Source organism: Euprymna scolopes, chromosome 2, assembly GCF_053919585.1.
Source record: "Euprymna scolopes isolate OS-2025 chromosome 2, ASM5391958v1, whole genome shotgun sequence".
In the NCBI taxonomy this organism is placed as follows: Eukaryota; Metazoa; Mollusca; class Cephalopoda; order Sepiida; family Sepiolidae; genus Euprymna; species Euprymna scolopes.
In genome coordinates, this window is record NC_136483.1 from 190,724,235 (window position 1) to 190,751,509 (window position 27,275).

The window sequence follows — 27,275 nt, forward strand, 5'->3', positions numbered from 1 at the left end:
TAAAGTAGTAGTGTGTGTGTGTGTGTGTGTGTGTGTGTGTGTGTGTGTGCATTTGCCCACACTACTGGATAGATCATAACCAAACCTGGCATGATGATGGTCCCCCACCTAGGGATGGTGCACACTATTTTTCAAGGTTAAAGGTCAAGGTCATAGACTATGTATACATACTCTCTTACAGCCCACACCACTGGACCAATCATGACCAAACCTGACATGATGATGGTCTTCAACCTAGGGACGGTGCACCATTTTTCAAGGTAAAAGGTTATGGTCATATTTTGTTAGGTTCTTACAACATTAACTTACTGCAAGGGTGTCCGCAAAGCGAGTACCCGAGCATACAGTAAAATCCTGTGCAGAGTTTCATATGAAAACACGATTCAATTATGTAGCATTGGTTCTAGTAACTTACACAAATGGAAACCATTTTCAAAATAAAAAACATTTACGATACTCACAGCATCTAACATCGGAGATTGTTCACTATCTGTTGCAACTGTTTGTCTCATCAGCGCCAAATGCAAACAGGTGTCTCCATCTTCATCTTCGACGTTAATATCCGCTCCCTTTGATACCAGAAGCTCGATCAGAGACATGTGCCCCTGGGATACTGCAAGCAGCAATGGCGTTTGTAGCCGGTTGTTCCTGATATCTAACTGTGCCTGGCCCTGGACAGAGAGAAGGGATAAGAAAAATTGAACAAAAAAAATCATAAATTGGCACATTCACAATAAACAATGTTAAATGAATTTATATTTGTATTTTGTAACTAGCGGGGCAGTTGAGGGGTTGGTGAACAGTCCCGGTCGTAAAATATGCTTAAATATATTTTAAATTATTCAGATTTCATTTTCTCTTTATTTTTTGACAAAGGAGTCACCACTTATGAAAGCCTGGAGGCCACTCGAGGATAAGGGTTAATGAGTGCACAATAGTTAATGGGAAAATGTCGTAGCAATCGTTAGGAGTGGAAATTTGGTAAATTAGATTATTTAAGGGGATGGCTTATCAAGAACTTGTTTATTTATAATTACTAACTTAATTCTCTATTAAATATTACATTGAACCTAATATATAGTACTGACTTCAAGAGATTTAAAAAAAAAAAATGACTAGTTCCATCAGCTAGAATCAAAATGAAAACATCTAGTACTCCAGACATGTTTCCTATCATTTGAGCTATTGACAAATAGATAAGGCTGATTTAAAATTAAACTACTTCAAGCTATAAACAAATTTGCACATGTACAAAAGTAATAGAAATATGTCGGCAAGTTGAAATGAACATTTTGCATTTCAACTTGCTGACATTTTTGTATGTGTTATTATTCATCAATCCAGACAAAGATTTTACTTGTTATAATCCATTCTTGGTGTATCGTCCATTAGTGAATACTCTTACTATTATACCAAATATGTCAGTTATTTTACAATATAAAACGTTTTTAAAACATTAAAAAAAAAAAAAAAAATTTTTTATAAGTCTATAATTTAAGAATTTTAAATCTTCATTTATTATTATAGTAAATGCAAGTTAATTAACATGTTTCCTTAAGACCATTTTCTTATATACTTTAATAGCATTAAATAGTTGCTAAAATATACTTTAGTTCTAGAATTGAGTTACGTTTGAATTTAAAAAAAAACTGTTTTAATTCTTCTAATAAGCCATAATTTTTAATAAACTGAACAACTCTCTTAGCCATTTATATATTAGGTTGGTGCAAAAGTAATGTCGCTTTTTGATGTTTATAGATCTGATAAAAAACATTATTTTTGCACCAACCTAATATATATCTCGTCCTCTCTCGCTCTAAATTAATCCAACCACTCTGATATTCCTTAATGTCTCAATGAGAATTTAGAAAGAGAATGACATCTAATGTACATGCGTGTCTGAACTGACCACAAACAAACATGTAAATTAGATGGTAAAATAATAATTCGTCTTTACTTCTATATAACAATAATAATGAAATTACAAAGAGACATATCTTTAGTTATGCAAGAAGAATGCAGGAAAAGATATTTCACAGTTTATGAATTTTCGAATAAATAGGAACAGTGGTTGTGACTCAACATGTCACAGGTTCGTCTAATATCTCGATAAAAGATCCTGTACATTAGCTGAAATCAGAAATATATAAAATAAATGTATGGATTAAAACAAAAGGTAATTTTATATTTTAATTATTATTATATTATTTAAACCACATAAGGTTAAGATGTTATATAATGGGCCGATGTAGACAGACTGGCAGTTGTGGGCAGTGCGATATATAGAATTGAAAATTGGAGCTCATTGTTTTAGATTAGAAATTATTTTGTGAGCAAAGCTGTAGGTTGCTTTGTTTACTAAAAGTGTTATAACAGTATTAGAAAGACAAGTCAAACATGCAGAGCAGTCGCTGACATGGCGTGATGTCGGATTACAACGTCACAAAATGATTCATGGAATGTGATTTGGGGGAAGATTTGGGCGATATTGCGAAGAGTCTGATTTTGGGTATCAGAGAGAAGAGATAAAAAAAAAACGTCTGTCTCTTGATCACAGAGAAAATGGATTTGGAAGAGTTCTCGTGGAGGCAATGAGAAGAAACAAATGGCGGCTAAGATCATAGCAAAATAAAGACCCACCCTCCTCCTAAGGTAACAAGAAACGGTGACACTATTTTGACCGTATAAAATAATTATGGCTGAATAAAATCCAAGTGTCCAGAAATGAATAAAGACTTGCACCTGTTACTATGTGTTGAGAAAGTTTCCGTTTCCAAATACAATGTATGAAAGGATACAAGTAATTCAAAGACATGGCCAAGAGGCACAAGAACAAATAAAAAAAAAGTACTTCAGTTTTGTTTTTATAAACACTCAGAATTGTTGATGTGCCGTACTTGTGAACATTGATAGAATACAATACAGTATAGTCACATTGACACACAGGTTCTTATTAAATTACAGATGATTAAGCAACATTGAGTCTGGCCAGTACCAGATCAGGGACCATTTGAGAATACTCTGTGTTGTATGTAATCAGGTAAGCAGGTATATATAATACCTCAGGGAGCTAAATGCCCCTGCATTACACAGATCTAGGTCACCCTTGAGAAAAGTATTACATCTATTAACCTTCCTCTGATATTCTGGATGTGGCGGGGTAGAGTTTCTTAGCTGTGGTGAAGGCAATATATCCACAAAAGGGGGAGGAGGGCTCTGTTGAAAAACCCAGCAGATAGAAGGAACCCATCGGGCCTGTACAGCAATCTTCTATTGATGGTATTACAACCAAAAAACCCGCTTCCAATTTGTCATGAGCCAGCATAGAAATAGTAAGGCTCATAAAACCGTCACGAGAATGCTCATGTCAGTACACAATCTCAGTTAACTGGAGGTAGTGAAACATAAAAGGCTAATAATTCTGTGATGTATTTGAAAAGTTGAAATGATAAAAGAGAGAGGGAAAGAGTGAAATAGAAAACCTACCACAGTAAGCAGAGTATTTGCCACTTCCCTGTGGCCATTCAAGGCTGCCAGATGAAGAGCAGAGAAACCATCATCTTTCTTTATATCGACAATATGTCGGCACTTTTGTAAGATTCTTTCCGTTGCACTAGAAAGAAAGAATAAAAAGAAACAAAAGTAATCTTCTATTAAATGGATAAGCACAAACTGAAATTTTGTTTCATATTAAAACGTTCATGGTTTTATACTGTATAAACTGGAAAAAATTCAACTTTATAGAATATGGGCTTTATGATATGTAACATACGGAGAAAAAAGAAAAAGAACAAAGAAAAGACCATTCCATTTTTACTTGATAGATTTTTACCTCAAAATAGGATGAAAAAATACAGATAATCACTTAGTTGTGAATTATTTTCAAAATACACATTCAGAAGGTTTTCTAAAATATATAATAGCACTTCACACAATGCTTCTAATAGACCATAGCATTATATATATATATATATATATATATATATATATATATATATATATATATATATATATATGAAACTAGTGTCTGTAGGTATAAAAAATTATTGTTTTGCTCCTTTAAATAAATTCTTAAATGTTGTGCACTGTCTGGGAAATAAAAAAATTGGTCAGCTAGCCTTGTTGCGAGATCACGACTTCCTGTCATTCGATCACCATAGATTTGAATTAACATTAAGCTTTATTAATGTTAAAATCTGCCTTCATTCTGTGGCGATTGACAGTCGCCTAGAGGTTTAGGGTTTTGCTAGCGGATCGAAAAGTGGCTTTGTAGTTGAGTTCAGATTCTTCAACCAGCGAGAATTGTCACTTCCTGCACTGATGATTGCGAAAGCATGAAATAATAGTGTTTGTAGTTATAAAAAAAAATTATTATTTATAATTATTTAAGCAATAAATCCTTAAATTCTACCACAAGCAAACAATATCATCTTTACATTTTTATTTTTGCTAAGACAGTTATGAGAAAAGAGAAAGGAAAGATTTCCTAAAAAGAGCAACAGATCAATACCACTTCCTGTAAACACTAACTCATTACCGCTGCAAGACAACATATGTCATTACCTTGATTAAAAATAATTGTAACTGATCATCCATACATTTAGTCATGTGACCAACATCCATATAAGCTTTAAGATGTGGGAATAAAATGATAGATTCTTAAATCTGCTCAGAGACATGGTTGGCCCACACTGATGAAAAAAGGATGAAAAAAAGAAAAAACGTTCTTAATCGTACTATGTTTAGTATATGAACTTTAAGAAATGTTCTGCAGAAGTAAGATATTAAATATATGAATCTCAACTGTTGATGACATCATTTTGGGAATATTTTATTGCCACTAAAAATGAGCAGATTTAATCTGAAAATGGAACTCCAACCAATCAGCTGAAGTTGGTATCTGTCACTATTACCTTCATCCATTCATTAAGATTACAACCTACAATTCTAACTGAGAATTATCTATCTCCCAACCCCATGCCTGATATTTGCTGAACTTACTTTCTTATACATATTGATTCTCATACAAATAGGAGAGAAACTTAAATGCCTACTAAATACTATCCTCGAGTGTCTCGGGTCTCTTACTACATGGGTTTGTCAGAAGAATCTGGCATGAGGATACTTTTCCAGTAAACCCTGACTAAATATTCAAAACTCAAATAAGATCTCAGTATGGCTAACACACAGTGTCTTACACAAGGAATCGTGTACTTTCTCCAAGTTATGTTGCCTATATTAACAGCACTAAGATACCCCACAAGACTAGATGAATTATTGTCCTGAAATCCATTAAGACCAAACGACTACAAGAAAACCTTTTACTCCAATAATTTCTTCCTCAGAACTGCAAGACTTTGTAACTCCCTTCCGGGATTCTGCTTTCCCAACTGTACTGACATGCAGAGGTTCAAGTGTAATGTGAACAAACATCTTGCTACTCATCTCTCTTCATAATGCCCCTACAACTTTTGTCCCCGATAGTAGCCCCCTTCTTCAAAGTGGCACTGTGCTTTGTTTGGAGTGAAAATTGATTTAACAAAATAAAAAAAAGAAAAAAAAAAAAGAAAATTAATATTCTTAACTTCTTTACTGTGTTTGAGAAGTGAAGGAAATTTAATGGAATATTCGAATATCTAAGTATATATTATATATAGAGATCAAGTGTTAGCCCTAAGAAGGGGGTCCCTTGATTTCTCAGAAGTTTGACTAAAGTGAAATGAAACAAAAAGAAAGTTACCACCAATGATGCTTGGTTAAACAGAGCTGAGAGCGAAAAAATAACAAAATACTAAATGTCTTACGTTTCACATGAAAAGAAACTGGAATCTTAAGATCTCTATCATTTCAGTAAGTACGAGTAATTAGACTTATAAAAAAAACAATATCAAAACAACCTGGGAAATATACCCAGTGAACTATGTGCAAAAGAGATTCAAACAATTGCACTTAAAAGACTGATCAAAATCTTAAAAAGATCTCTCGGTTGGAATATGTGAATTAGCAGGTGAATGTTTGGCATCCGATAGGATGACTCATCTCCAGTTTGAACAGAACTGATAAGAAATATTTTTTAAAAAATTTAAAAAAAAAACAGCTTAGAAACAAAAACAAAATAACTGCCATTAACTAACTTGCCATGCCTGTGATAACATACAGTTTTGACATTGTTAACCGGCCACAAAAAGACGAGACACTAAAAAAAGGAACAGAATAACATATAGAAACCAACGTCTGCCAAGACTATATCTGTCCAAAGAAGCGGGAGGTATGAGTGTCTTAGGGACTAATCATCAGCATCATGCCACTACCGTGAGCACCAGGCAATATCTGATGAGACCTCAAAATCGTACATCAACATCACGTAGCAAGAGCCAGCAGAAGAACCTTCATCACCAAAATGGCCAAACATTTTGGACAAGATGGTATTAAAAATGAAACAGAATCAGAAAACAAGTTAGCTATGGAAATAGCTCAAACGAGTCGTCAAAATTCATCAAGAGACAAACATTTTTTATTTGCTCTCTCTGACATCCAAAATTAGACTCTCCGCAATCTCGCCTGGATCTTCCCCCAAATCGCATTCCGTGAATCATTTTGTGACGTTGTAATCCGACGACATTACGCCATGTCAGTGACTGCTCTGCCTGTTCGACTTGTCTTTCTAATATTGTTATAACACTTTTAGTAAACAAAGCAACCTACAGCTTTGCTCATAAAATAATTCCTAATCTAAAACAATGAGCTCCAATTTTCAATTCTATATATTGCACTGGCCACAACTGCCAAAAAACTGGAAGAATGGGCCAAACAACAGCATGCCAAGTATTTTCTGGATGAATTCACCTAGGACTATATAGATAACGAGGGCTCTATAGAATGACTAAAAAGAGGATCGCTCCACTCTCATCAAGAGAGAATTATAATGGCTGCCCAAGATCAAGGCTTGATGATCACTGATTTTAATAAGCTGAATGGTCTCAGCAATGACAACAAATGTAGGTTTCTGTCACACAGAAGTAGTGAGTATGAGCCACCTGACATTCATATGTAAGGTTCTTCTGGGAGACGGCTACTATGTGACGGGACTCAATGCCATGTTAAAAATATCTCCACTGGACGATCTGTAAAAAGTGGAATATTGAAAGCACCAACAAGTTCTGGAAACATGTTTACCAGACAGAACAGTTGGAAATAAGTCATACACCATCCACTATGATTATACAATTCCTACAGCTACATACCTAGAAAACAGAGCTATAAAACCTGACATAGTGATATGAGACAAGATGAAGAAAGAAGCAACCTTAGAAGTTAGTATTCCCAATATGATACTGGTATGATAATAAAAATAAAGATTCTAGACATAAGGTTTAGTAATATTATATCATTTTAATTTTTGTAGGGGGGAATTTTATTGCATTTTCATTCCAAACAAGGCATAGTGACACTTTGATGTAGGGGGCTATACTATCAGGGACATACATTGCAGGGACGCTATGTAGGGAGTTGTGCAGCAAGCTGTCTGTTTACTGTACACTTGAACTTCTGCATGTCGTTATTGTCTGGGTAGCAGGAACCCAGAAGGGAATTATAAAGTCCAGCAGTCCTAGGAAAGGAACTATTAGAGCAGAAGACTTTCTTATATCAAGGGATTTCTATTGTGTAGGGGTGAGATTTTGCTGCTTGTCGGGGGTATTTATGTCGAGAGGATACAAGAACTTGTAGTTTGTTAGAGCATCCACCATTAAAATACTTGTAAAACAGGCAGAGAGATTCAACATTTTGTCGATGGGACAGCGGTTGAAACCTAGTTGATAATGCGGACCCTATTAGGTTGGCGAATCTCCTTGGAACCCTGAGAGAGACTAGTAGCAGATGCACCGGCCCAAATTTAGCAACAATACTCCATACATGGGAGAATAATAGCCTTATACTACAGACTGGAGGTCTTCCTCAAGCATTTCTGCCATTGCCTTGGATACATGTTCATTCGTTTTCCCCTCATGTCTGTTATAGAGCGTGATGTCGTCAGCGAATATACCCATCTCAGAGACTTTTATCAGGGAAGTCATTTAATAATATCAGGAATAATAAAAGTCCAAGGATCGACTCGAGATACATTCACATTTATATCATATTGTTTTGACATACGATCATCTACGACAACCTGGATTCTTCTCTTATTCAAGAATTAATTATGTTAAGTATTCATCCAGTAATACCATAGGATCGGATTTTCATGAGAAAATCACACTACCACTAAGTCATTAGATATATATATATATGGCTACTGCCCTAGCCTCCCTTGCTTTATCCAATGCATGGTATATACATTCAGAGATTACAGTTAGGATATCTGCAGTAGAACGGGCTTGCCTAAACCCATATTGTTGGTCTGACAAACATTTAGCAGCTGTGAGGTGGTAGACTAGAGCTTGATTAATTATGAACTCAAATATTTTGTTGAAAAAAGGGAGGAGGCTAATGAGGCGATAATTTAATGGGTCAGTTTTTTTTTGTTTTTTTTTACCAGAATTAATGTAAACTAGTACCAAAGAAGCAATTTTTCAGCAGTCAGGAAAGCAAAATTTGTTAAGGCATTTGTTGAAGAATTTGGAGAGAACGAAAGCAACCTCAGTGAAGCATTTTTTTAATAGTACAGCAGGGATGAGATCAGGTCCACATGCTTTTGAGGTGTCAAGGTTTTTTATGATATCATATACTTAAGGTTGATTTTCTCTCTCATCTGTCGCTATTTCTTTCTTACAATTACTTCTAGCTTCTATATACTTTTGTCTGTTTTTACTGCACTTATGTCGGTTAAATCTGCGGTATGCATATTGCATTTGTGCAATGGCAGCTGCACAAGTAGAAGTAAGCCATTGAGGAGAGTGGGGTTTGCTATAGAATTTCTTCATGGGAACATGTGCTTCAATTGCTGTTTTGAACCATTCAATGGTCTCATTTGTGCACTGTTCAGCAGGAAGAGAAAAGATATTTCCCCATGGAGCATCTCTGATGTGATCCCTGATGGCATCCCAGTTAACTTTATTGTAGTACTTTTTTGAGCACCTTTTTGGGTCAAGAGTTTAAGATGATGTCCATCATTATCGCAGCATGATCAGTATTCCTAAGAAGGCAATGGGCATTTGTTACACAATCCTCAAGAACTGTGGTCAGAAATAGGTCCAGAAGTAAGGCTCGCTGGTCCTGATGATTTGAGAGACGGGTCGAGAATGTTACGGTTTGTATCAAAGAATGGGATATAGAAAAGTTATGGACGATGCTACCAGCTGTGTCAGTGTAGCTAGAGAAGCCAAGCCAATTATTGAGATGGGCGTTAAAGTCGCCAAATATACGTATTTGTGTGATAGCGTCTATGAAGAGTGCTACATCTATGCATGATTGATTAGAGTACAATCTTGGGTTGAGGGAGAGTGATAAAGAAAGTATAAGTCGCTAACGCTATGTTGTAAACTTAATTTAAAGCACATGAAGGCCTAGTCGTCTAATTCTAATTTAAATTTCTTAGTCATGGGGAGGGTGTTACGAATATAGACTCCAAGTCTGTGCATGTACCTGTCAGAGTCCTTATGACAAAGTGGAAGATAACCAGACATGTTAAGGTGGTAAGAGGGGATGAAGTAGTGCAAGTTAGTTTCACTTAGTGCTAAGATATCCAGGGAGTTTGCTAGGAGAAATAATTCTACATCGTCTAGGTTGGTGCAAAACTGTTTTGTTTGGGGAATTCATTTTATATATATGTGTGTGTGTGTGTCTGTTTCTTGGTTAAAAATTACACATTTTTTCACATCTTAGTAACAAAGCATGTTACCACTGAAGCATAAGAGCTTATTGTGATAGGAGCCAGATTTGTAGGGGTTCAACCTGAGTAGGGAGTTCAGCAAGATATTTCTTTGCATTGAGTTTAAATTTCTACCTGTTGGTATAGTCAAGGAAATAAGGCAATTTGAAGGGCAAACGATCCAAGCTATTGGAGTAGAGAATCTTCCAACATCTAAAAAGGAGTGGGAAGTGGGTGGTATTTAAAAACATAAAAACTTATAAATTATAGGCGTTGTTATAACTTTTGATATTTCAATCATCCACCTTAATAAAAAAAAGTGTAGTTTTGATAAAAATTAAATGAATATGAAACTTTCATGAAAAAACTGAACGTTCATTTCTTTATCTTACCATAAAAGTCATTTAAAAAAGAGAAAAGTTTAACAAATTTAAGTTCAAGTTAAATTAACTCAAAAGTGAAGTAATGATTTTGGTACTTCTGCAGTTTATGGACCCTGCTATTTTTATATATGCATCCATAATATAACTTCCATTGAGAGTTTCAGTTTCTGGAATTTATAAATTTACTTAAATTGGTAGATGAAAGTACAGAATAGTTAAAGTTCCTTCGTTCTCATCATGTTACGAATGCGTTTCTAAAGAATATTATTATTTCAATATGGTCCACAAGCTGCAGAAGTACCAAGATTTTTATTTTGTTATAATTGTTTTAAAAATATTTTGTTGCCATGAAAAACTGACCCTCTATATTTCTGATATTTGAAGAGGTCAAAAAAATAAGACAAAGTAGTCCTCCAGAGTGCTGCCAAAGCTATAATCATCCATTCCAAGGTTTTCCAATTTGTTTAAAGCCAATTCAAGTTTTATAATTCTGATGGTACCCAACAATCAACAGGTGCCACATTTTTACGTACAGGGAGTGGAGTGAGATGTATATCTTGGTTGTTGTTTTAACACTTTTATCACAAATACAAACCGAATACTTACAAGTTATTCCCCTTGAGAGCCGCATGGTGAAGCACATTGAAGCCTCGGTTGTTACGCAATGTAAAGTCAATACCCGGGTACATTATAAGGATGTCAATAATCTGCCTATTTTCTTTGCCAATTGCATCATGGAGAGCTGTATCCCCATAGGCATCCTTAAAGAGAAAATGGAAATGATATTACAATATAATGGATTAAAAAAAAATAGGAAAAACCTAAATTATTTTTAAGTTCACCAAAGTTTTGTCTTCATTGAAATGACTTCTCCATATAATGTTTTGTCCGAAAGAGGGACCAAAAACACTCTTTTCACGTCACATATGCACCAAATATTTCCAAGTAATGCATTTGTGTTTTTAATTTACTTTCTTCAAATCAACCATCCAATATTATTTTGAATGAAGATGAAATGTTTCTGAAGTTCCAAATAATTTAAGTTTGCTTCTTTTTTTTTTATTTCCATATAAGGAGATGATGGTCAAGTGGTGAGGTGAACAACACAGACTGATAATCTGGTTGTTCCAAGTTCGAATTCAGTTCATTTCACAAAAATCACTTTCAGTTAGGTTGGCAACCTTCTTATTGTCCCTTCTGTAATGTCTTTCTAGAAAGAATTTTGATTCTTCGATTTCATATATGATGAAAAAGCTGTTAAGGAAAACAAAAAGCAACAGATTCTCAAAAAAAAAAAAAAAAATGTACAAATAGACACCAAAAGAAAATCAACACAAAATTTGACATTGTAAGTCACAAAATAGCAAAAGTTTCACCACACAGCAGATGACATTTTGTTGTCAGTTTTATTAATAAAGAACCCAAAAGAAACAAACTTCTTAAGATGCCTATATATGAAAAATCTTTCTAAAAGTAGGTGTCAAATGTTTTCTGCCATCAACAAGAAATGCCCAGATAAGCTGTTGCACTGTGTACATGCAAAACAATATAACAAAAAAAAACACTAAAAAAATTTGAATATTACGTTGATTATGATGCTGATGATGACCACTATGCTGGTAACTGCCATATTAATGCTATCTATCACGTAAACCATAGTTATCTGATATAATGAAGGTAGCCTGTAGATTGACTAAAAATGAAAGACTTGTATATAAAAGAAAAAAAAAAAAATTTACTAACCTAGATGGCATAGAATATAACATCCCAATGTATTAGCGGTTTCAGATTGTTATTTTGGCTTAAAAATTAATCACCACCATTTTTATTATCAAGTAGTCTCTTTAACAACATTCAACAGGTAATCAGCAACTAGTACTTAAGGAAGAGAATCTTTAGTGATCTTGTCACCTGGTGGCTGTCCTACATGTTGGTGTCTACATTCAAATATTAGTTCATATCTGGTTCCTGGCCCAATTTATTTTTCTTTCTGGCAACAGGATGCTTGTTGTATTTGGGCAAATTAAAACAGTCCATAACTAGTTGCAACTAGTGCCAATTTTCAGCTTGGTCCACTGTCCCCATTCTGATGTTTTCAATGACTATCCAGCTTCAACTATCACCTCTGTTCTTGGTAACATCAAGGTTATTTTTGAATCAATGATGTTCCAATAAATGTCAAGCTGTTAATTGCATTCCACTTGTTCAGTCATCGACTCGACAAGCCCATGAAAGCACAGCAACCAATGTCCTTTTTTCCTAAACAGACATTTCATTTGTCAAATTCAGAAAAACACTGTCCTTTTCAGGACAAACTGTAAATACAAAATAATGCATTGCCAATCCTTTAAAAGACAACTGCTTTTCAATTTGCCTTGCAATTATCAAACATTGGCCTGACACCCACACCTGACCAATATCGATGAAAGAGAATGACCAGACCTGTTGAGTCATTTCTTCAACCTCAGTGACATTGACAGTTCAACTACTGACGTTTGAGATGTAACCCAACCAGACACTCACATCAAATCTTCTGATGCTGGTAACAGAAACAAAGCTTCTTCATCAACCTGCAGCTTTGTTATTTACAAATTTAATTCCTGTATCTGTCCGCTTTCTTTGTAGTTGCGATATTTTGTTTTGTGTCTACTCAAAAGTTGTTGGGTTGAAATCCATTTGAAAATATACACTCACAACACAAAGATGACAGAAAGGAGAGATGAAAAGAGAAAAAAGAAAGGAAAAGAGGAAAAAGAGGAGATGGGAAAAGTAAGAGAAAAAGAGAATGAAAACAGAAAAAAGATGAAATTAAAAAAAGTACGAAGAAAAGGAAAAGAAAAATGGAGAAAGAGAGCGAAGAGAGAAATTAAGAATATAAAAAAGAAAGGAAGAGGAGAAAAGAAAAGGGAGAGGAGAAAAGAAAAGGGAGAGGAGAAAAGAAAAGGGAGAGGAGAAAAGAAAAAAAGAAAAGGAAGAGGAGAAAAGAAAAGGAAGAGGAGAAAAGAAAAAAGAAAAGGAAGAGGAGAAAAGAAAAAAGAAAAGGAAGAGGAGAAAAGAAAAAAGAAAAGGAAGAGGAGAAAAGAAAAAAAAGGAAGAGGAGAAAAGAAAAAGAAAAGGAAGAGGAGAAAAGAAAAAAGAATAGGAAGAGGAGAAAAGAAAAAAGAAAAAGAGAAAAGAAAAGGAGAAATTAGAGGAAAAAGAATAAAAAAAGAGAAAACAAGAAAAGTTCAAATAAGTAAGAAAACGAAAAACTAAAAAAAAAAAAAAAAAAGATTCTGATAAAAAAAACAAAAAAACAAGACAAATCGTACAACTTACCTGTTGACTAACCTGGATATTGACCTGACATGGAGGCTCAAGTAAGACCTGAACACACTTTATGTATTGTTTATTTACAGCTACATGCAGAGTGCTGCATCCACCCTTATTCAATGCATTGATATTGGCTCCTTTTGTCAACAGCAAATCCATTACTTTTGGTTGGTTGCTGACAAAAGAAAATAATTAGGTGATAAAGAAACACAGATGAAAAGATTTTATGGATGGTTAAATTGGAAACTAAAAACAAAAATATTAAAGTAAAGGTTCTTAATAACATGTAATGGACATGCACCAAAATGCAGGAATTTTTTTTATTTTTATCTTGTGTATTAAAAGAGAATATCTTTTGGGGCAGGAGGAGGAGGTTCCTGACAATTTTACATATCTTCAATATGATCCCAAAAATATAGCAACAGTGGAACCAATTAAATTACAAAATGTTACATAAAAATCCAAGTTGTATTATTTGGGTTCTTCAAACTACTATTCTCATCTTGAGTGTCATTTTCACGTTTCAGTCAATGTAACCTCCAACCTTCTTCAAGTTTATCTTGTTGAACTTTGGAATTTCAAATATTTAATTCACAGGGCTAGCATGCTCTCATTCCATCAGCCATGATTGGATAGAGGTCCTAAGTAATTTGCAATTATATTTTTAGTTGCCTACACTGAGGATTCAACCTTTCATAAGAAGGTAACCTTTACAAATTAATTTTTCCAAGTAGTCTAACTATTGTGCCACAAGTTCTTCAAAATGTAAAAAAAAAAAAAAAAAAAAAAATGTAAAATGTTCAATTTCTTTTGTTTGCTACCAGAAAATATGTTTTTAATGCCGAAAAGAACTGGATATAATAAAAGAGAATAGAAAAAATTATTCTCGATTAGGTAGGTAAATATTTATTTATATTTAGCTATGTTGAGAAACTGGTGAAAAAATGGGAATTACTCTGATGAGAAATTCATGTGCATGGCTTAAAAGCCTGAGAAAAAAATGGTCAGTAATGTTCAAATTTGAAATGATTGTTGCTAGGCAATACCAGAGTTTTTTCATATAAAATAATAAAAAAATGACAAATGTTTTTTTTTTTTTTACATAATTGTAGAATAAGTTTGAAAGAAATGAGTGCATTTGTACCCTCCCCGCCCCACCTCAACAGACAATAAACCCGACCCACTCGATTAATAACAAAACCATACCCCTACTCTCTAAAGGTTTCTATATGCTGGAAAATTTTCTACTCTTTTTAGACAATTTACTTTTGTAACACTCCTCCCTGCTCCATTTCCCTAACCATGCAAACATGCAAAACTTTAAATGTAATGTAAACAAATCTGGTTCCTATATCAGTAGCTCTTTACACTTTGGTGGCAATATGCCTTGCTTGGCAGTGAAAAAACAAAAATTAAGTATTACAAACTATAAAATGATGCCAGAAATAACTTTAAAAACAATAAAAAAATCTTTCTTTTTTAAATCGAAAAATCCAAATTTATTTTGTATGGAGGATGTTTGTAATGAAATTGTATGACTAACCCAAAAGCTGAATAATGTAACGCTGTATCTCCATCTTCATCCTGCAATTCTAAATTGGCTCCAGTCTCCAGCAACAACAGAATAATCTCTTCGTGGCCCTGGTGACTGGCTACCTGTAAAGCAGTCTTGCCTGAACTTTTCTGGTCGACCTGGTGTTATAGAAATAAAACGAAAAGTGTGAAAAGAATAGAACTTAGCAAACAGCTCTAAATTATTATTGAAATTCTTAAGAATCTGAATTATGTATCTTATTTGGATTTGTTTTATCAAGCAATCACATTAAATATTTAAATTAAAATTTCTTCATTCAAAATTTAAAAAAAACTATCTCTTTTGTTGCATATGTATTTATTTTTTACATGGGTAACCTTGAAAATAAAATATTAATAATGATAAAATAAAAAATAAAAAAACACTTTTCAGAATAACTGTACTTAACTTATGAGCTAAATATTAACAAAATACCGTTTTAGATCGACTCATCAATTAACAATAATGTATTTACCTGTACTTATAAAAAACTTATCAGCATGAATTCATTTATATATATATATGTACGTGTTTCATATCTTGTTTCATACATTTAAATTCGTATTTCATAATAACATAAAAATATGTAAAAAATGTTTAAATAATATTAATAAAAATTGTAACATCAATAAAATTAACATTTAATTTAACAAAAATAAAAAAGCTAGGGAGGTCATTTATGAATATTAGGAACAACAGAGGTCCAAGGATAGACCCCTGGGGCACTCCCGCATTTATATCACATTGTTTAGATGTACGACCGTCAAGGACAACCTGGATTTTTCTCTTATCTAAGAAGGATTTAATTATGTTTAGTATTCTACCAGTGATACCATATGATAGGTCCGTCTCAGATAAATCGGGGGGACCAAAAAATAAACTGAATAAAAAATAGACTTACATTCTTAAAATTAAAGCTAAAAAGGACGCCAAAGACAATAGTTTTTATTTCTTCATTTAAAATTATTTGGCCCCAGGGGTCTATCCTTGGACCTCTGTTGTTTCTAATATTCATAAATGACCTCCCCAACAAAATTGCCTCTGAGATGGGTATATATGCTGATGACACCACACTCTATAACAGGCACGACAGGAAAACAAATGAACACATATCTAAAGAAATGGCAGAAACACTAGAGGATGACCTCCAATCTGTAGTGGAATGGGGACAAAAATGGATGGTCACGTTCAATGCCGCCAATTTCAAAAATTCCACAACTATTCACACAACTATTCTCATCATGGTTTTGTCAATGTAACCTCCGACTTTCTTCCGTTGTGTCTTGTTGAACTTGGGAATCTGTACGGAATTTTAAACAGAACTCTCTATTTAATCCACAAGGGTAACTTGTTCTTCTTCTATCAGCCATGGTTGAGTAAAAGTCTTCAGTAATTTATATTCTTAGTACTGGATACTTAGGATTAGATCATCAATCACCAGAAGATGGTCACTTAAAACTGATTGTCATTTAGCACTTGTATCCATTGCGTCATGGGTCCTAATCCCCATCTAAAAAATTCTGAAACTTAGTTATACATTTACTAACAAAGAGGAACGTGCAGAAGGAAGGTGCTAGAGATGTCCAAGCACCTGCCCCTTTTAATCCTATTTTAAAAGTGCCCTTTTCAGAGGAATAATCCTGTGCCCACCATTACTATATTTTTGCCGTTTTTTTTCAGTTGAGCACCTGCCCTGAGAGAGTTTTCTGCACGTCACTGCTAACAAAAGTGTGCATCCTCCTCTAATCATATTTGTTGCGAATAAATGTAATGTTTACTTTATATATGTGACTTTCTGCCAAATGCAAGAACAATTTGTCAGAATAAGTAAAACAAAACACGCATGACAAAAATAATACAGTAACGTTTATAGAAATTTTCACATCAATAAATATTAACACACATTGCAAAACAAAAAGATCGAAATCAGGTTGTAACAAAGAAAAAAAAAAATTAATCCTCATGACTTTATGGCTTACCTTATCTGGACATTTGGTGATAATTTCCCTAACATTATCTATGTGTCCCTGAGCAGATTCTCGTACCAAACGATCATGACCTGCATCTTTGCTGTGGACAGCCAACAATTGTTTAAGCAGTTCACTTAAGCTAGCTGGAAAAATAGAATAAAATAATGAAACATGCATACATATATATATATAAATATATATATATATATACACACACACACAGGGTGACCCCCCCCCAAAAAAAAAACTATATATATATATATATATATACACACACACACACACACACACACAGGGTGACCCCCCCCCCAAAAAAAAAAGCTAAATGGAGGCCATCTAGAACATATGCTGTAGAATGGAGAAAAAAAAGGCCAAACACCCTAATGTTTTGATGTGATATTTTGAATATAATAAACTAGTTATGACCAAAGTTTCATTTCATTTGGACAAAACACTAAGAAACGGGGCCTAATTAGAGTTGGGACTCGTTTTTTTTTTTGGGGGGGGGTCATATATAAATATATGATATTAATATGATGAGTTGAATACGGAGCTACAGTTAAAGGTGACCGGGTTTGAATCTGTCAACTGGCAGAAATTATCACTTCCTACACTGATGATTACATAAGCATAAAACAATAGTTATGTATTGATAAAAATATTATTTTAAGTACCCTTCAACTAGGATTGGGCATCTTTAAAAGAGTTATAATAAGCTGTTAACTTTAGTGCAAAGCAAATGTTCCAGCGTTTGCTGTTGAACATTATCCGACTAACTTTCTGTATTTGTCTGTTTGCCTCAACAGTATATTTCTTTTTCCTTTCTATTGATAATTATTGTTGGTTGAGAGGTTGAATATTGGAGTGCAAAGTCAAAGGTGACTTTGTGTTCGAATTCTTCAACCAGCAGTAAGTATCAATTCACACACTGATGATTGCATACATATGAAACACTAGTGTCTGTAGTTAAGAATATTTATTTATAAAAATATATAAATTATTATTTTATGTATCTACATAAAGTTTTGCATAACTATTTTCAGTATTTACTTTGAGAACTTGAATCAAATTGAAAATGTAAATAAATTGAAAGTTTAAATAAAAGAAACCTTCAAGGATAAGATTGTGTAATCATTGAAAAAAAAAAAAAAAAAAAAATGGAAGAAAATCTCAGGAAAAATTTAAAATTTCAAAAAAAACTTTAGAAAACAATTGTAGTAAGTTATAAAAGATGAGAGGCCATGAAACTATTGATTATTGATAGTGAAAACTTGTCAAGTCTTGTTGATTTTTCAAACTTCATCAATAATTATGTATTTTCATGTCTGTTTATTTTCCTTCTCATCTATATATATAAAAGCGAAAATGTATGTATGTATGTATGTATGCTTTCCCTCGATGTCCGCAAAAGGCTTCTTTCAGAGAAACGCTTGTTCGGTTCACAACTTCTTAAAACTTTTTATATCATCTATAAATTGTAATATCTCAAAGTTATCCACAGAGCTCGCCTGTCTATTTAATTTTATTGACTTTCAAACGTTAATTATTCCACATTTCCCGCATCGGCACGCGTTACATTCGGTTTTCGGTATAAAAAAAAGCGAAACTCGACTCTAATCACAGGCCGAAAGCCAGTTGTCTCAAGAGAGCTAAGTAACGTTTGTTCAATGTCGACTTTGTCATATCAGACTGTAGCTTTCATTTCGCTCCTCCTAATAAACAGGGAGCGGGTTTTTAAAAACAAACAAACCGATTTATTCAAAACTGTCCCGCACAAAATCGTAACTGCTGAATACCTATCGCCGTCACGTCAATCAAAAATGCGCACCTGTTTTTTTTTTTAAACACTTTACTATTTTCCAACTGCGCGCCGTGAAGGCTTCTGTTTTTTTTTTCACATTTTCGGAGTTTTTTCACATACCCCGAAAAACACCCGGGCAACGCCGGGTACCCCTCACTAGTATTTAATAAATTTAACATATCTTTTTCAAACTTGGAGTTTTATATCCTTTTTGTACTTCCTATATCAAAAGCTTGACATTATATTAGTATTAAATTGTTAGAAATGTGTCAAAATATTCAATATTCATAAGAGTATGTATAATTTTTTTTATTGCCTGTATAATCATATCTCCTATATGATAGGCTTAAAACATTTAGACATATAATCTATATATATAAAAGTGAAAATGTATGTATGTATGTATGCTTGTGTGTCTGCTAAAAACTTTTGACCGACGGAACAAAAATTCACAAACTTGGTATCATATTAAAGCCAACCCTCCGGATGACAAATATCGAAAAATTAGCCCAAAAGGACCATCAGAAGTGCGTCAACTGATCGATACGTAATTTAATAAACGCTAATGTGAAGTAAAACAAAAAAAACAAAATACTGCTACGTCATCTCGTAACGCTCCCGCGATGACCTCATTTAGTGGCTATCTGTCAATCAAACCTCTTTCACTCACTTTATAAGCCTTATTTTAACACTATAATCAATTCCTCTTACTCTTGGCCTACACGGTTAAGTGGTTGGAGTTTGTTTCACCTCCGCGTCAAGGCTCGCAGGTTTTATCCAGCCTCAGGACCAAAACTATTTTTTTTTCTTTTACATCTTTAGACACGTGGGCAAAGTTTCTTTATTTTTTTTACTTCGCTTATTCTTTAGTTTACTTCCCCCCTCCCCCTATACACACAGCATTTTTTTTTTCACTGTTTTTTTTTTTTTTTTTTGTTTTTTTCCGATTTTTTTTAACATCGTTTCAGGGTTATTACTTATCCCTCCCCCCCCATACACACACTTACAAACACCCGGGCAATGCCGGGTACCCCCCCCCCCCGCTAGTGTTCTATACAAGTAAATTCTTTCAGACCTCCTTGATTCTTGCTTTCAAAGAAATGCCTCAAATCATCCACCAATTATTCTTGCTTTTGAAGAAATTCCTGTCAGATTAAACCTTAGTTTTGCTTTTTAAGAAATCCCTCAATCAGACCAAACTTTATTCTTACTTTTGAACAGAGTACTCAATAAGATTGTTTTTATCCTTGTTTTTAGTTAATATTACATAGCCTGAGTGCCCGGCATTGCCCGAGTATTTGTTTGGAGGTATGTTGAGCAAAAGGAAAAAAAAAAAAGTGGGAGTAGGCAGACAGACTCAAACTTGTACCGCGAAGGAGGAAAAGAATATGAAAAAAAAAAAAAAAAAATGTGACGTCTTTGCCGTTGTTCTCATCATCAAACCGAAAGTGATGAATGTTTAAATTAAGGCTCGTCAATCGAAAAGAGGGGATGACTTTTGAAAATATTGGCAAAAAAACGACCCCTCCCTGTAGAAAAGTGCCCAGTTGAGGGTGAAGGAATTAATCTTTTTAGCCGATTCTTTTATTTTTGTCATCCGAAGGGTCAAGCTTCAAAACAATACCAATCTCATGAAAATCTGTCGTCTCTATTGAAAGTTTTTGCGAGATGTACAAGCATACATATATACATTTAAACAGGCAGGTGAGATTTATATAATAGATGATGAGAAAGAGACTAATATTTTATTTGAGTCGCAGACTCTTCCATGCAAGATATCGACCTCTTTATCTAGCTTGTTCTAACCCCCCCCCCAACAAAATTTTACAAACTCCCCTCAATTTGTTGCGATACGAAATCCAAGGATTCTGGGCCTCCTCCTAAAGAAGCAACAATACAACAAACCTTTTCTTGGATCTATGAAAGAAGCAAGACGTTTTATTATGATGTTATGCACAACTATACCACAGAGGCTGCAATTTCAAACACTGCATCAACAAGCACAATGAAGAAAAGAAGGAGACGGAAATGATGGGGTTAACAATCAGATCCGATAAAGTTTGTTGTGCATAAGCATGTTTGATTTGAAAGTAGTCACAAGGTCTATTTGTTGTTTAAAGGGATTATGAGAAGATGAAAATAATTTTTTTTTTTAATTTGGGATTGGGAAATGGTGGATGGGAAATTTTATGGGTGGGATGTTGGGCGGCAGGGATTTCAAAGAAGACCTGCGCCATCTATAAACATGGCCTTGATATTTATTGCATTCAATTTGTTTAGTCTTTTTTTTTTTTTTAATGTGACTCAGAGAAGAAGAAAAACAACGATCAACTTTAAGTCAATCTTAATCTGTAGAAGAAGATTTAAATAATGAAAAGATAAAAAGGATGTAAAAAAAATGTTTTTTGTCAAAACGCAATAAAAGGAACGAGATTAAAATAAAAGAATTATAAGAAATGGAGAATTTGCTGATCCGAAATATTAAAAAGTGTACAAGTCAGAGTTAGAGATAGATGAGGGAAAATGATAGAGAAGAGGAGAAAAAAGTGAAAGCAAAAAGAAGAGAGTGGAGGGAAAATGAGAAGAGACAATGAGAGAAAGTAAAGTAAAAGGTGGAAGAAAAGGAGAAAAAGGAACAGAGAGAGAGAAAGAGAGTGAGTGTAGAAGAAAAGAGAGAGAGTGAGTGTAGAAGAAAAGAGAGAGAGAGTGAGTGTAGAAGAAAAGAGAGAGAGAGTGAGTGTAGAAGAAAAGAGAGAGAGAGTGAGTTTAGAAGAAAAGAGAGAGAGTGAGTGTAGAAGAAAAGAGAGAGAGTGAGTGTAGAAGAAAAGAGAGAGAGTGAGTGTAGAAGAAAAGAGAGAGAGTGAGTGTAGAAGAAAAGAGAGAGAGTGAGTGTAGAAGACAAGAGAGAGAGTGAGTGTAGAAGACAAGAGAGAGAGTGAGTGTAGAAGACAAGAGAGAGAGTGAGTGTAGAAGACAAGAGAGAGAGTGAGTGTAGAAGACAAGAGAGAGAGTGAGTGTAGAAGACAAGAGAGAGAGTGAGTGTAGAAGACAAGAGAGAGAGTAAGTGTAGAAGACAAGAGAGAGAGAGTGAGTGTAGAAGACAAGAGAGAGAGTGAGTGTAGAAGAAAAGAGAGTGAGTGTAGAAGAAAAGAGAGTGAGTGTAGAAGAAAAGAGAGTGAGTGTAGAAGAAAAGAGAGTGAGTGTAGAAGAAAAGAGAGTGAGTGTAGAAGAAAAGAGAGTGAGTGTAGAAGAAAAGAGAGTGAGTGTAGAAGAAAAGAGAGAGAGTGTAGAAGATAAGAGAGTGAGTGTAGAAGAAAAGAGAGTGAGTGTAGAAGAAAAGAGAGAGGGTGTGTAGAAAGAGAGGGTGTGTAGAAGGAGAGAGAGTGTAGAAGAAAAGAGAGAGAGAGAGTGAGTGTAGAAGAAAAAAAGGGAGAGAGAGTGAGTGTAGAAGAAAAGAGAGAGAAAGAGAGTGAGTGTAGAAGAAAAGAGAAAGAGAGTGAGTGTAGAAGAAAAGAGAGAGAGAGTGTAGAAGAAAAGAGAGAGAGAGAGAGTGTAGAAGAAAAGAGAAAGAGAGTGAGTGTAGAAGAAAAGAGAGAGAGAGAGTGTAGAAGAAAAGAGAAAGAGAGTGAGTGAGTGTAGAAGAAAAGAGAGAGTGAGTGAGTGTAGAAAAAAAGAGAGAGAGAGTGAGTGTAGAAGAAAAGAGAGAGAGAGTGAGTGTAGAAGAAAAGAGAGAGAGAGAGTTAGTGTAGAAGAAGAGAGAGAGAGAGAGTTAGTGTAGAAGAAGAGAGAGAGAGAGAGTTAGTGTAGAAGAAGAGAGAGAGAGAGTGAGTGTAGAAGAAAAGAGAGAGAGAGAGTGAGTGTAGAAGAAAAGAGAGAGAGTGAGTGTAGAAGCAAAGAGAGAGAGAGTGAGTGTAGAAGAAAAGAGAGAGAGAGTGAGTGTAGAAGAAAAGAGAGAGAGTGAGTGTAGAAGAAAAGAGAGAGAGTGAGTGTAGAAGAAAAGAGAGAGAGTGAGTGTAGAAGAAAAGAGAGAGAGTGAGTGTAGAAGAAAAGAGAGAGAGAGAGTGAGTGTAGAAGAAAAGAGAGAGAGAGAGTGAGTGTAGAAGAAAAGAGAGAGAGAGAGTGAGTGTAGAAGAAAAGAGAGAGAGAGAGTGAGTGTAGAAGAAAAGAGAGAGAGTGAGTGTAGAAGCAAAGAGAGAGAGAGTGAGTGTAGAAGCAAAGAGAGAGAGAGTGAGTGTAGAAGCAAAGAGAGCAAGAGTGAGTGTAGAAGCAAAGAGAGCAAGAGTGAGTGTAGAAGCAAAGAGAGCGAGAGTGAGTGTAGAAGCTAAGAGAGAGAGAGAGAGTGAGTGTAGAAGCAAAGAGAGAGTGAGTGTAGAAGCAGAGAGAGAGAGAGAGTGAGTGTAGAAGCAGAGAGAGAGAGAGAGTGAGTGTAGAAGCAAAGAGAGAGAGAGTGAGTGTAGAAGCAAAGAGAGAGAGAGTGAGTGTAGAAGCAAAGAGAGAGAGAGTGAGTGTAGAAGCAAAGAGAGAGAGAGTGAGTGTAGAAGCAAAGAGAGAGAGAGTGAGTGTAGAAGCAAAGAGAGAGAGAGTGAGTGTAGAAGCAAAGAGAGAGAGAGTGAGTGTAGAAGCAAAGAGAGAGAGAGTGAGTGTAGAAGCAAAGAGAGAGAGAGTGAGTGTAGAAGCAAAGAGATTGAGAGAGTGAGTGTAGAAGCAAAGAGAGAGAGAGAGTGAGTGTAGAAGCAAAGAGAGAGAGAGAGTGAGTGTAGAAGCAAAGAGAGAGAGAGAGAGTGAGTGTAGAAGCAAAGAGAGAGAGAGAGTGAGTGTAGAAGCAAAGAGAGAGAGAGTGAGTTTAGAAGCAAAGAGAGAGAGAGTGAGTGTAGAAGCAAAGAGAGAGAGAGTGAGTGTAGAAGCAAAGAGAGCGAGAGTGAGTGTAGAAGCAAAGAGAGCGAGAGTGAGTGTAGAAGCAAAGAGAGAGAGTGAGTGTAGAAGAAAAGAGAGAGAGTGAGTGTAGAAGAAAAGAGAGAGAGTGAGTGTAGAAGAAAAGAGAGAGAGTGAGTGTAGAAGCAAAGAGAGAGAGAGTGAGTGTAGAAGCAAAGAGAGAGAGAGAGTGAGTGTAGAAGCAAAGAGAGAGAGAGTGAGTGTAGAAGCAAAGAGAGAGAGAGAGTGAGTGTAGAAGCAAAGAGAGAGAGAGAGTGAGTGTAGAAGCAAAGAGAGAGAGAGTGAGTGTAGAAGCAAAGAGAGAGAGAGAGTGAGTGTAGAAGCAAAGAGAGAGAGAGAGTGAGTGTAGAAGCAAAGAGAGAGAGAGAGTGAGTGTAGAAGCAAAGAGAGAGAGAGAGTGAGTGTAGAAGCAAAGAGAGAGAGAGTGAGTGTAGAAGCAAAGAGAGAGAGAGAGAGAGTGAGTGTAGAAGCAAAGAGAGAGAGAGAGTGAGTGTAGAAGCAAAGAGACAGAGAGTGAGTGTAGAAGAAAAGAGAGAGAGAGAGTGAGTGTAGAAGAAAAGAGAGAGAGAGAGTGAGTGTAGAAGCAAAGAGAGAGAGAGAGAGTGAGTGTAGAAGCAAAGAGAGAGAGACAGTGAGTGTAGAAGCAAAGAGAGAGAGAGAGAGTGAGTGTAGAAGCAAAGAGAGAGAGAGTGAGTGTAGAAGCAAAGAGATAGAGAGAGTGAGTGTAGAAGCAAAGAGAGCGAGAGTGAGTGTAGAAGCAAAGAGAGAGAGAGAGTGAGTGTAGAAGCAAAGAGAGAGAGAGTGAGTGTAGAAGCAAAGAGAGAGAGAGTGAGTGTAGAAGCAAAGAGAGAGAGAGAGTGAGTGTAGAAGCACAGAGAGAGAGAGAGTGAGTGTAGAAGCAAAGAGAGAGAGAGAGTGAGTGTAGAAGAAAAGAGACAGAGAGTGAGTGTAGAAGAAAAGAGACAGAGAGTGAGTGTAGAAGCAAAGAGAGTGAGTGTAGAAGCAAAGAGAGAGAGAGAGAGAGAGTGAGTGTAGAAGCAAAGAGAGAGAGAGTGAGTGTAGAAGCAAAGAGAGAGAGTGAGTGTAGAAGCAAAGAGAGAGAGAGTGAGTGTAGAAGCAAAGAGAGAGAGAGTGAGTGTAGAAGCAAAGAGAGCGAGAGTGAGTGTAGAAGCAAATAGAGCGAGAGTGAGTGTAGAAGCAAAGAGAGCGAGAGTGAGTGTAGAAGCAAAGAGAGCGAGAGTGAGTGTAGAAGCAAAGAGAGCGAGAGTGAGTGTAGAAGCAAAGAGAGAGAGAGAGTGAGTGTAGAAGCAAAGAGAGAGAGAGTGAGTGTAGAAGCAAAGAGAGAGAGAGTGAGTGTAGAAGCAAAGAGAGAGAGTGAGTGTAGAAGCAAAGAGAGAGAGAGAGTGAGTGTAGAAGCAAAGAGAGAGAGAGTGAGTGTAGAAGCAAAGAGAGAGAGAGTGAGTGTAGCAGCAAAGAGAGAGAGAGTGAGTGTAGCAGCAAAGAGAGAGAGAGTGAGTGTAGCAGCAAAGAGAGAGAGAGTGAGTGTAGCAGCAAAGAGAGAGAGAGAGTGAGTGTAGAAGCAGAGAGAGAGAGAGTGAGTGTAGAAGCAGAGAGAGAGAGAGTGAGTGTAGAAGCAGAGAGAGAGAGAGTGAGTGTAGAAGCAGAGAAAGAGAGAGTGAGTGTAGAAGCAAAGAGAGAGAGAGAGTGAGTGTAGAAGCAAAGAGAGAGAGAGAGTGAGTGTAGAAGCAAAGAGAGAGAGAGAGTGAGTGTAGAAGCAAAGAGAGAGAGAGAGTGAGTGTAGAAGCAAAGAGAGAGAGAGAGTGAGTGTAGAAGCAAAGAGAGAGAGAGAGTGAGTGTAGAAGCAAAGAGAGAGAGAGAGTGAGTGTAGAAGCAAAGAGAGAGAGAGAGTGAGTGTAGAAGCAAAGAGAGAGAGAGTGAGTGTAGAAGCAAAGAGAGAAAGACTAAGGGGAGAAGCAAAGAGAGAAAGACTAAGGGGAGAAGCAAAGAGAGAAAGACTAAGGGGAGAAGCAAAGAGAGAAAGACTAAGGGGAGAAGCAAAGAGAGAAAGACTAAGGGGAGAAGCAAAGAGAGAAAGACTAAGGGGAGAAGCAAAGAGAGAGAAAGACTAAGGGGAGAAGCAAAGAGAGAGAAAGACTAAGGGGAGAAGCAAAGAGAGAGAAAGACTAAGGGGAGAAGCAAAGAGAGAGAAAGACTAAGGGGAGAAGCAAAGAGAGAGAAAGACTAAGGGGAGAAGCAAAGAGAGAGAAAGACTAAGGGGAGAAGCAAAGAGAGAGAGTGAGGGGAGAAGCAAAGAGAGAGAGAGAGTGATGGGAGAAGCAAAGGGAGAGAGTGATGGGAGAAGCAAAGGGAGAAAGTGAGGGGAGAAGCAAAGGGAGAAAGTGAGGGGAGAAGCAAAGGGAGAGAGTGAGGGGAGAAGCAAAGGGAGAGAGTGAGGGGAGAAGCAAAGGGAGAGAGTGAGGGGAGAAGCAAAGGGAGAGAATGAGGGGAGAAGCAAAGGGAGAGAATGAGGGGAGAAGCAAAGGGAGAGAGTGAGGGGAGAAGCAAAGGGAGAGAGTGAGGGGAGAAGCAAAGAGAGAGAGTGAGGGGAGAAGCAAAGAGAGAGAGTGAGGGGAGAAGCAAAGAGAGAGAGTGAGGGGAGAAGCAAAGAGAGAGAGTGAGGGGAGAAGCAAAGAAAGAGAGTGAGTGGAGAAGCAAAGAAAGAGAGTGAGGGGAGAAGAAAAGAAAGAGAGTGAGGGGAGAAGTTAAGAAAGAGAGTGAGGGGAGAAGCAGAGAGAGAGAGTGAGGGGAGAAGCAGAGAGAGAGAGAGTGAGGGGAGAAGCAAAGAGAGAGAGAGTGAGGGGAGAAGCAAAGAGAGAGAGAGAGGTATGGGAGAAGCAAAGAGAGAGAGAGAGTGAGGGGAGAAGCAAAGAGAGAGAGAGAGTGAGGGGAGAAGCAAAGAGAGAGAGAGAGTGAGGGGAGAAGCAAAGAGAGAGAGAGAGAGTGAGGGGAGAAGCAAAGAGAGAGAGAGAATGAGGGGAGAAGCAAAGAGAGAGAGAGTGAGGGGAGAAGCAAAGAGAGAGAGAGAGAGTGAGGGTAGAAGCAAAGAGAGAAAGACTAAGGGGAGAAGCAATGAGAGAGAGAGTGAGGGGAGAAGCAAAGAGAGAGAGAGAGTGAGGGGAGAAGCAAAGGGAGAGAGAGTGAGGGGAGAAGCAAAGGGAGAGAGAGTGAGGGAGAGAAGCAGAAAGAAAGGGAGTGAGGGACGAAGCAAACAGAAAGGGAGTGAGGGACGAAGCAGAGCGGGAGAAAAGGACAAGTACAGAAAGTGAGAGGAGAAGGAAAAAGAGGGAAGCGGGAAGGAAAGAGGGGAAGGAAAGAGGGGAAGGAAAGAGGAAAGGGGAAGGAAAGAGGGAAGGGGGAAGGAAAGAGGAAAGGGGGAAGGAAAGAGGAAAGAGAGAAGGAAAGAGGAAAGAGAGAAGGAAAGAGGAAAGAGAGAAGG

At 36.3% G+C, this 27,275-nt stretch overlaps 1 protein-coding gene across 1 annotated transcript in view; it reads right to left on the bottom strand.

Moving 5' to 3' along the window:
- LOC145300063 (E3 ubiquitin-protein ligase MIB2-like) overlaps window positions 1–27,275 on the bottom strand; it is a 629,636-nt gene that overhangs the window by 9,295 nt on the left and 593,066 nt on the right. Inside the window, exons 11-16 of the mRNA XM_080144453.1 lie at window positions 17,056–17,189; window positions 15,047–15,195; window positions 13,510–13,678; window positions 10,798–10,952; window positions 3,487–3,613; window positions 462–671 (exon numbers count right to left, since the gene is read on the bottom strand). Coding sequence (XP_080000579.1) covers window positions 462–671; window positions 3,487–3,613; window positions 10,798–10,952; window positions 13,510–13,678; window positions 15,047–15,195; window positions 17,056–17,189 — 944 coding nt within the window. The remainder of the gene's footprint in view (window positions 1–461; window positions 672–3,486; window positions 3,614–10,797; window positions 10,953–13,509; window positions 13,679–15,046; window positions 15,196–17,055; window positions 17,190–27,275) is intronic.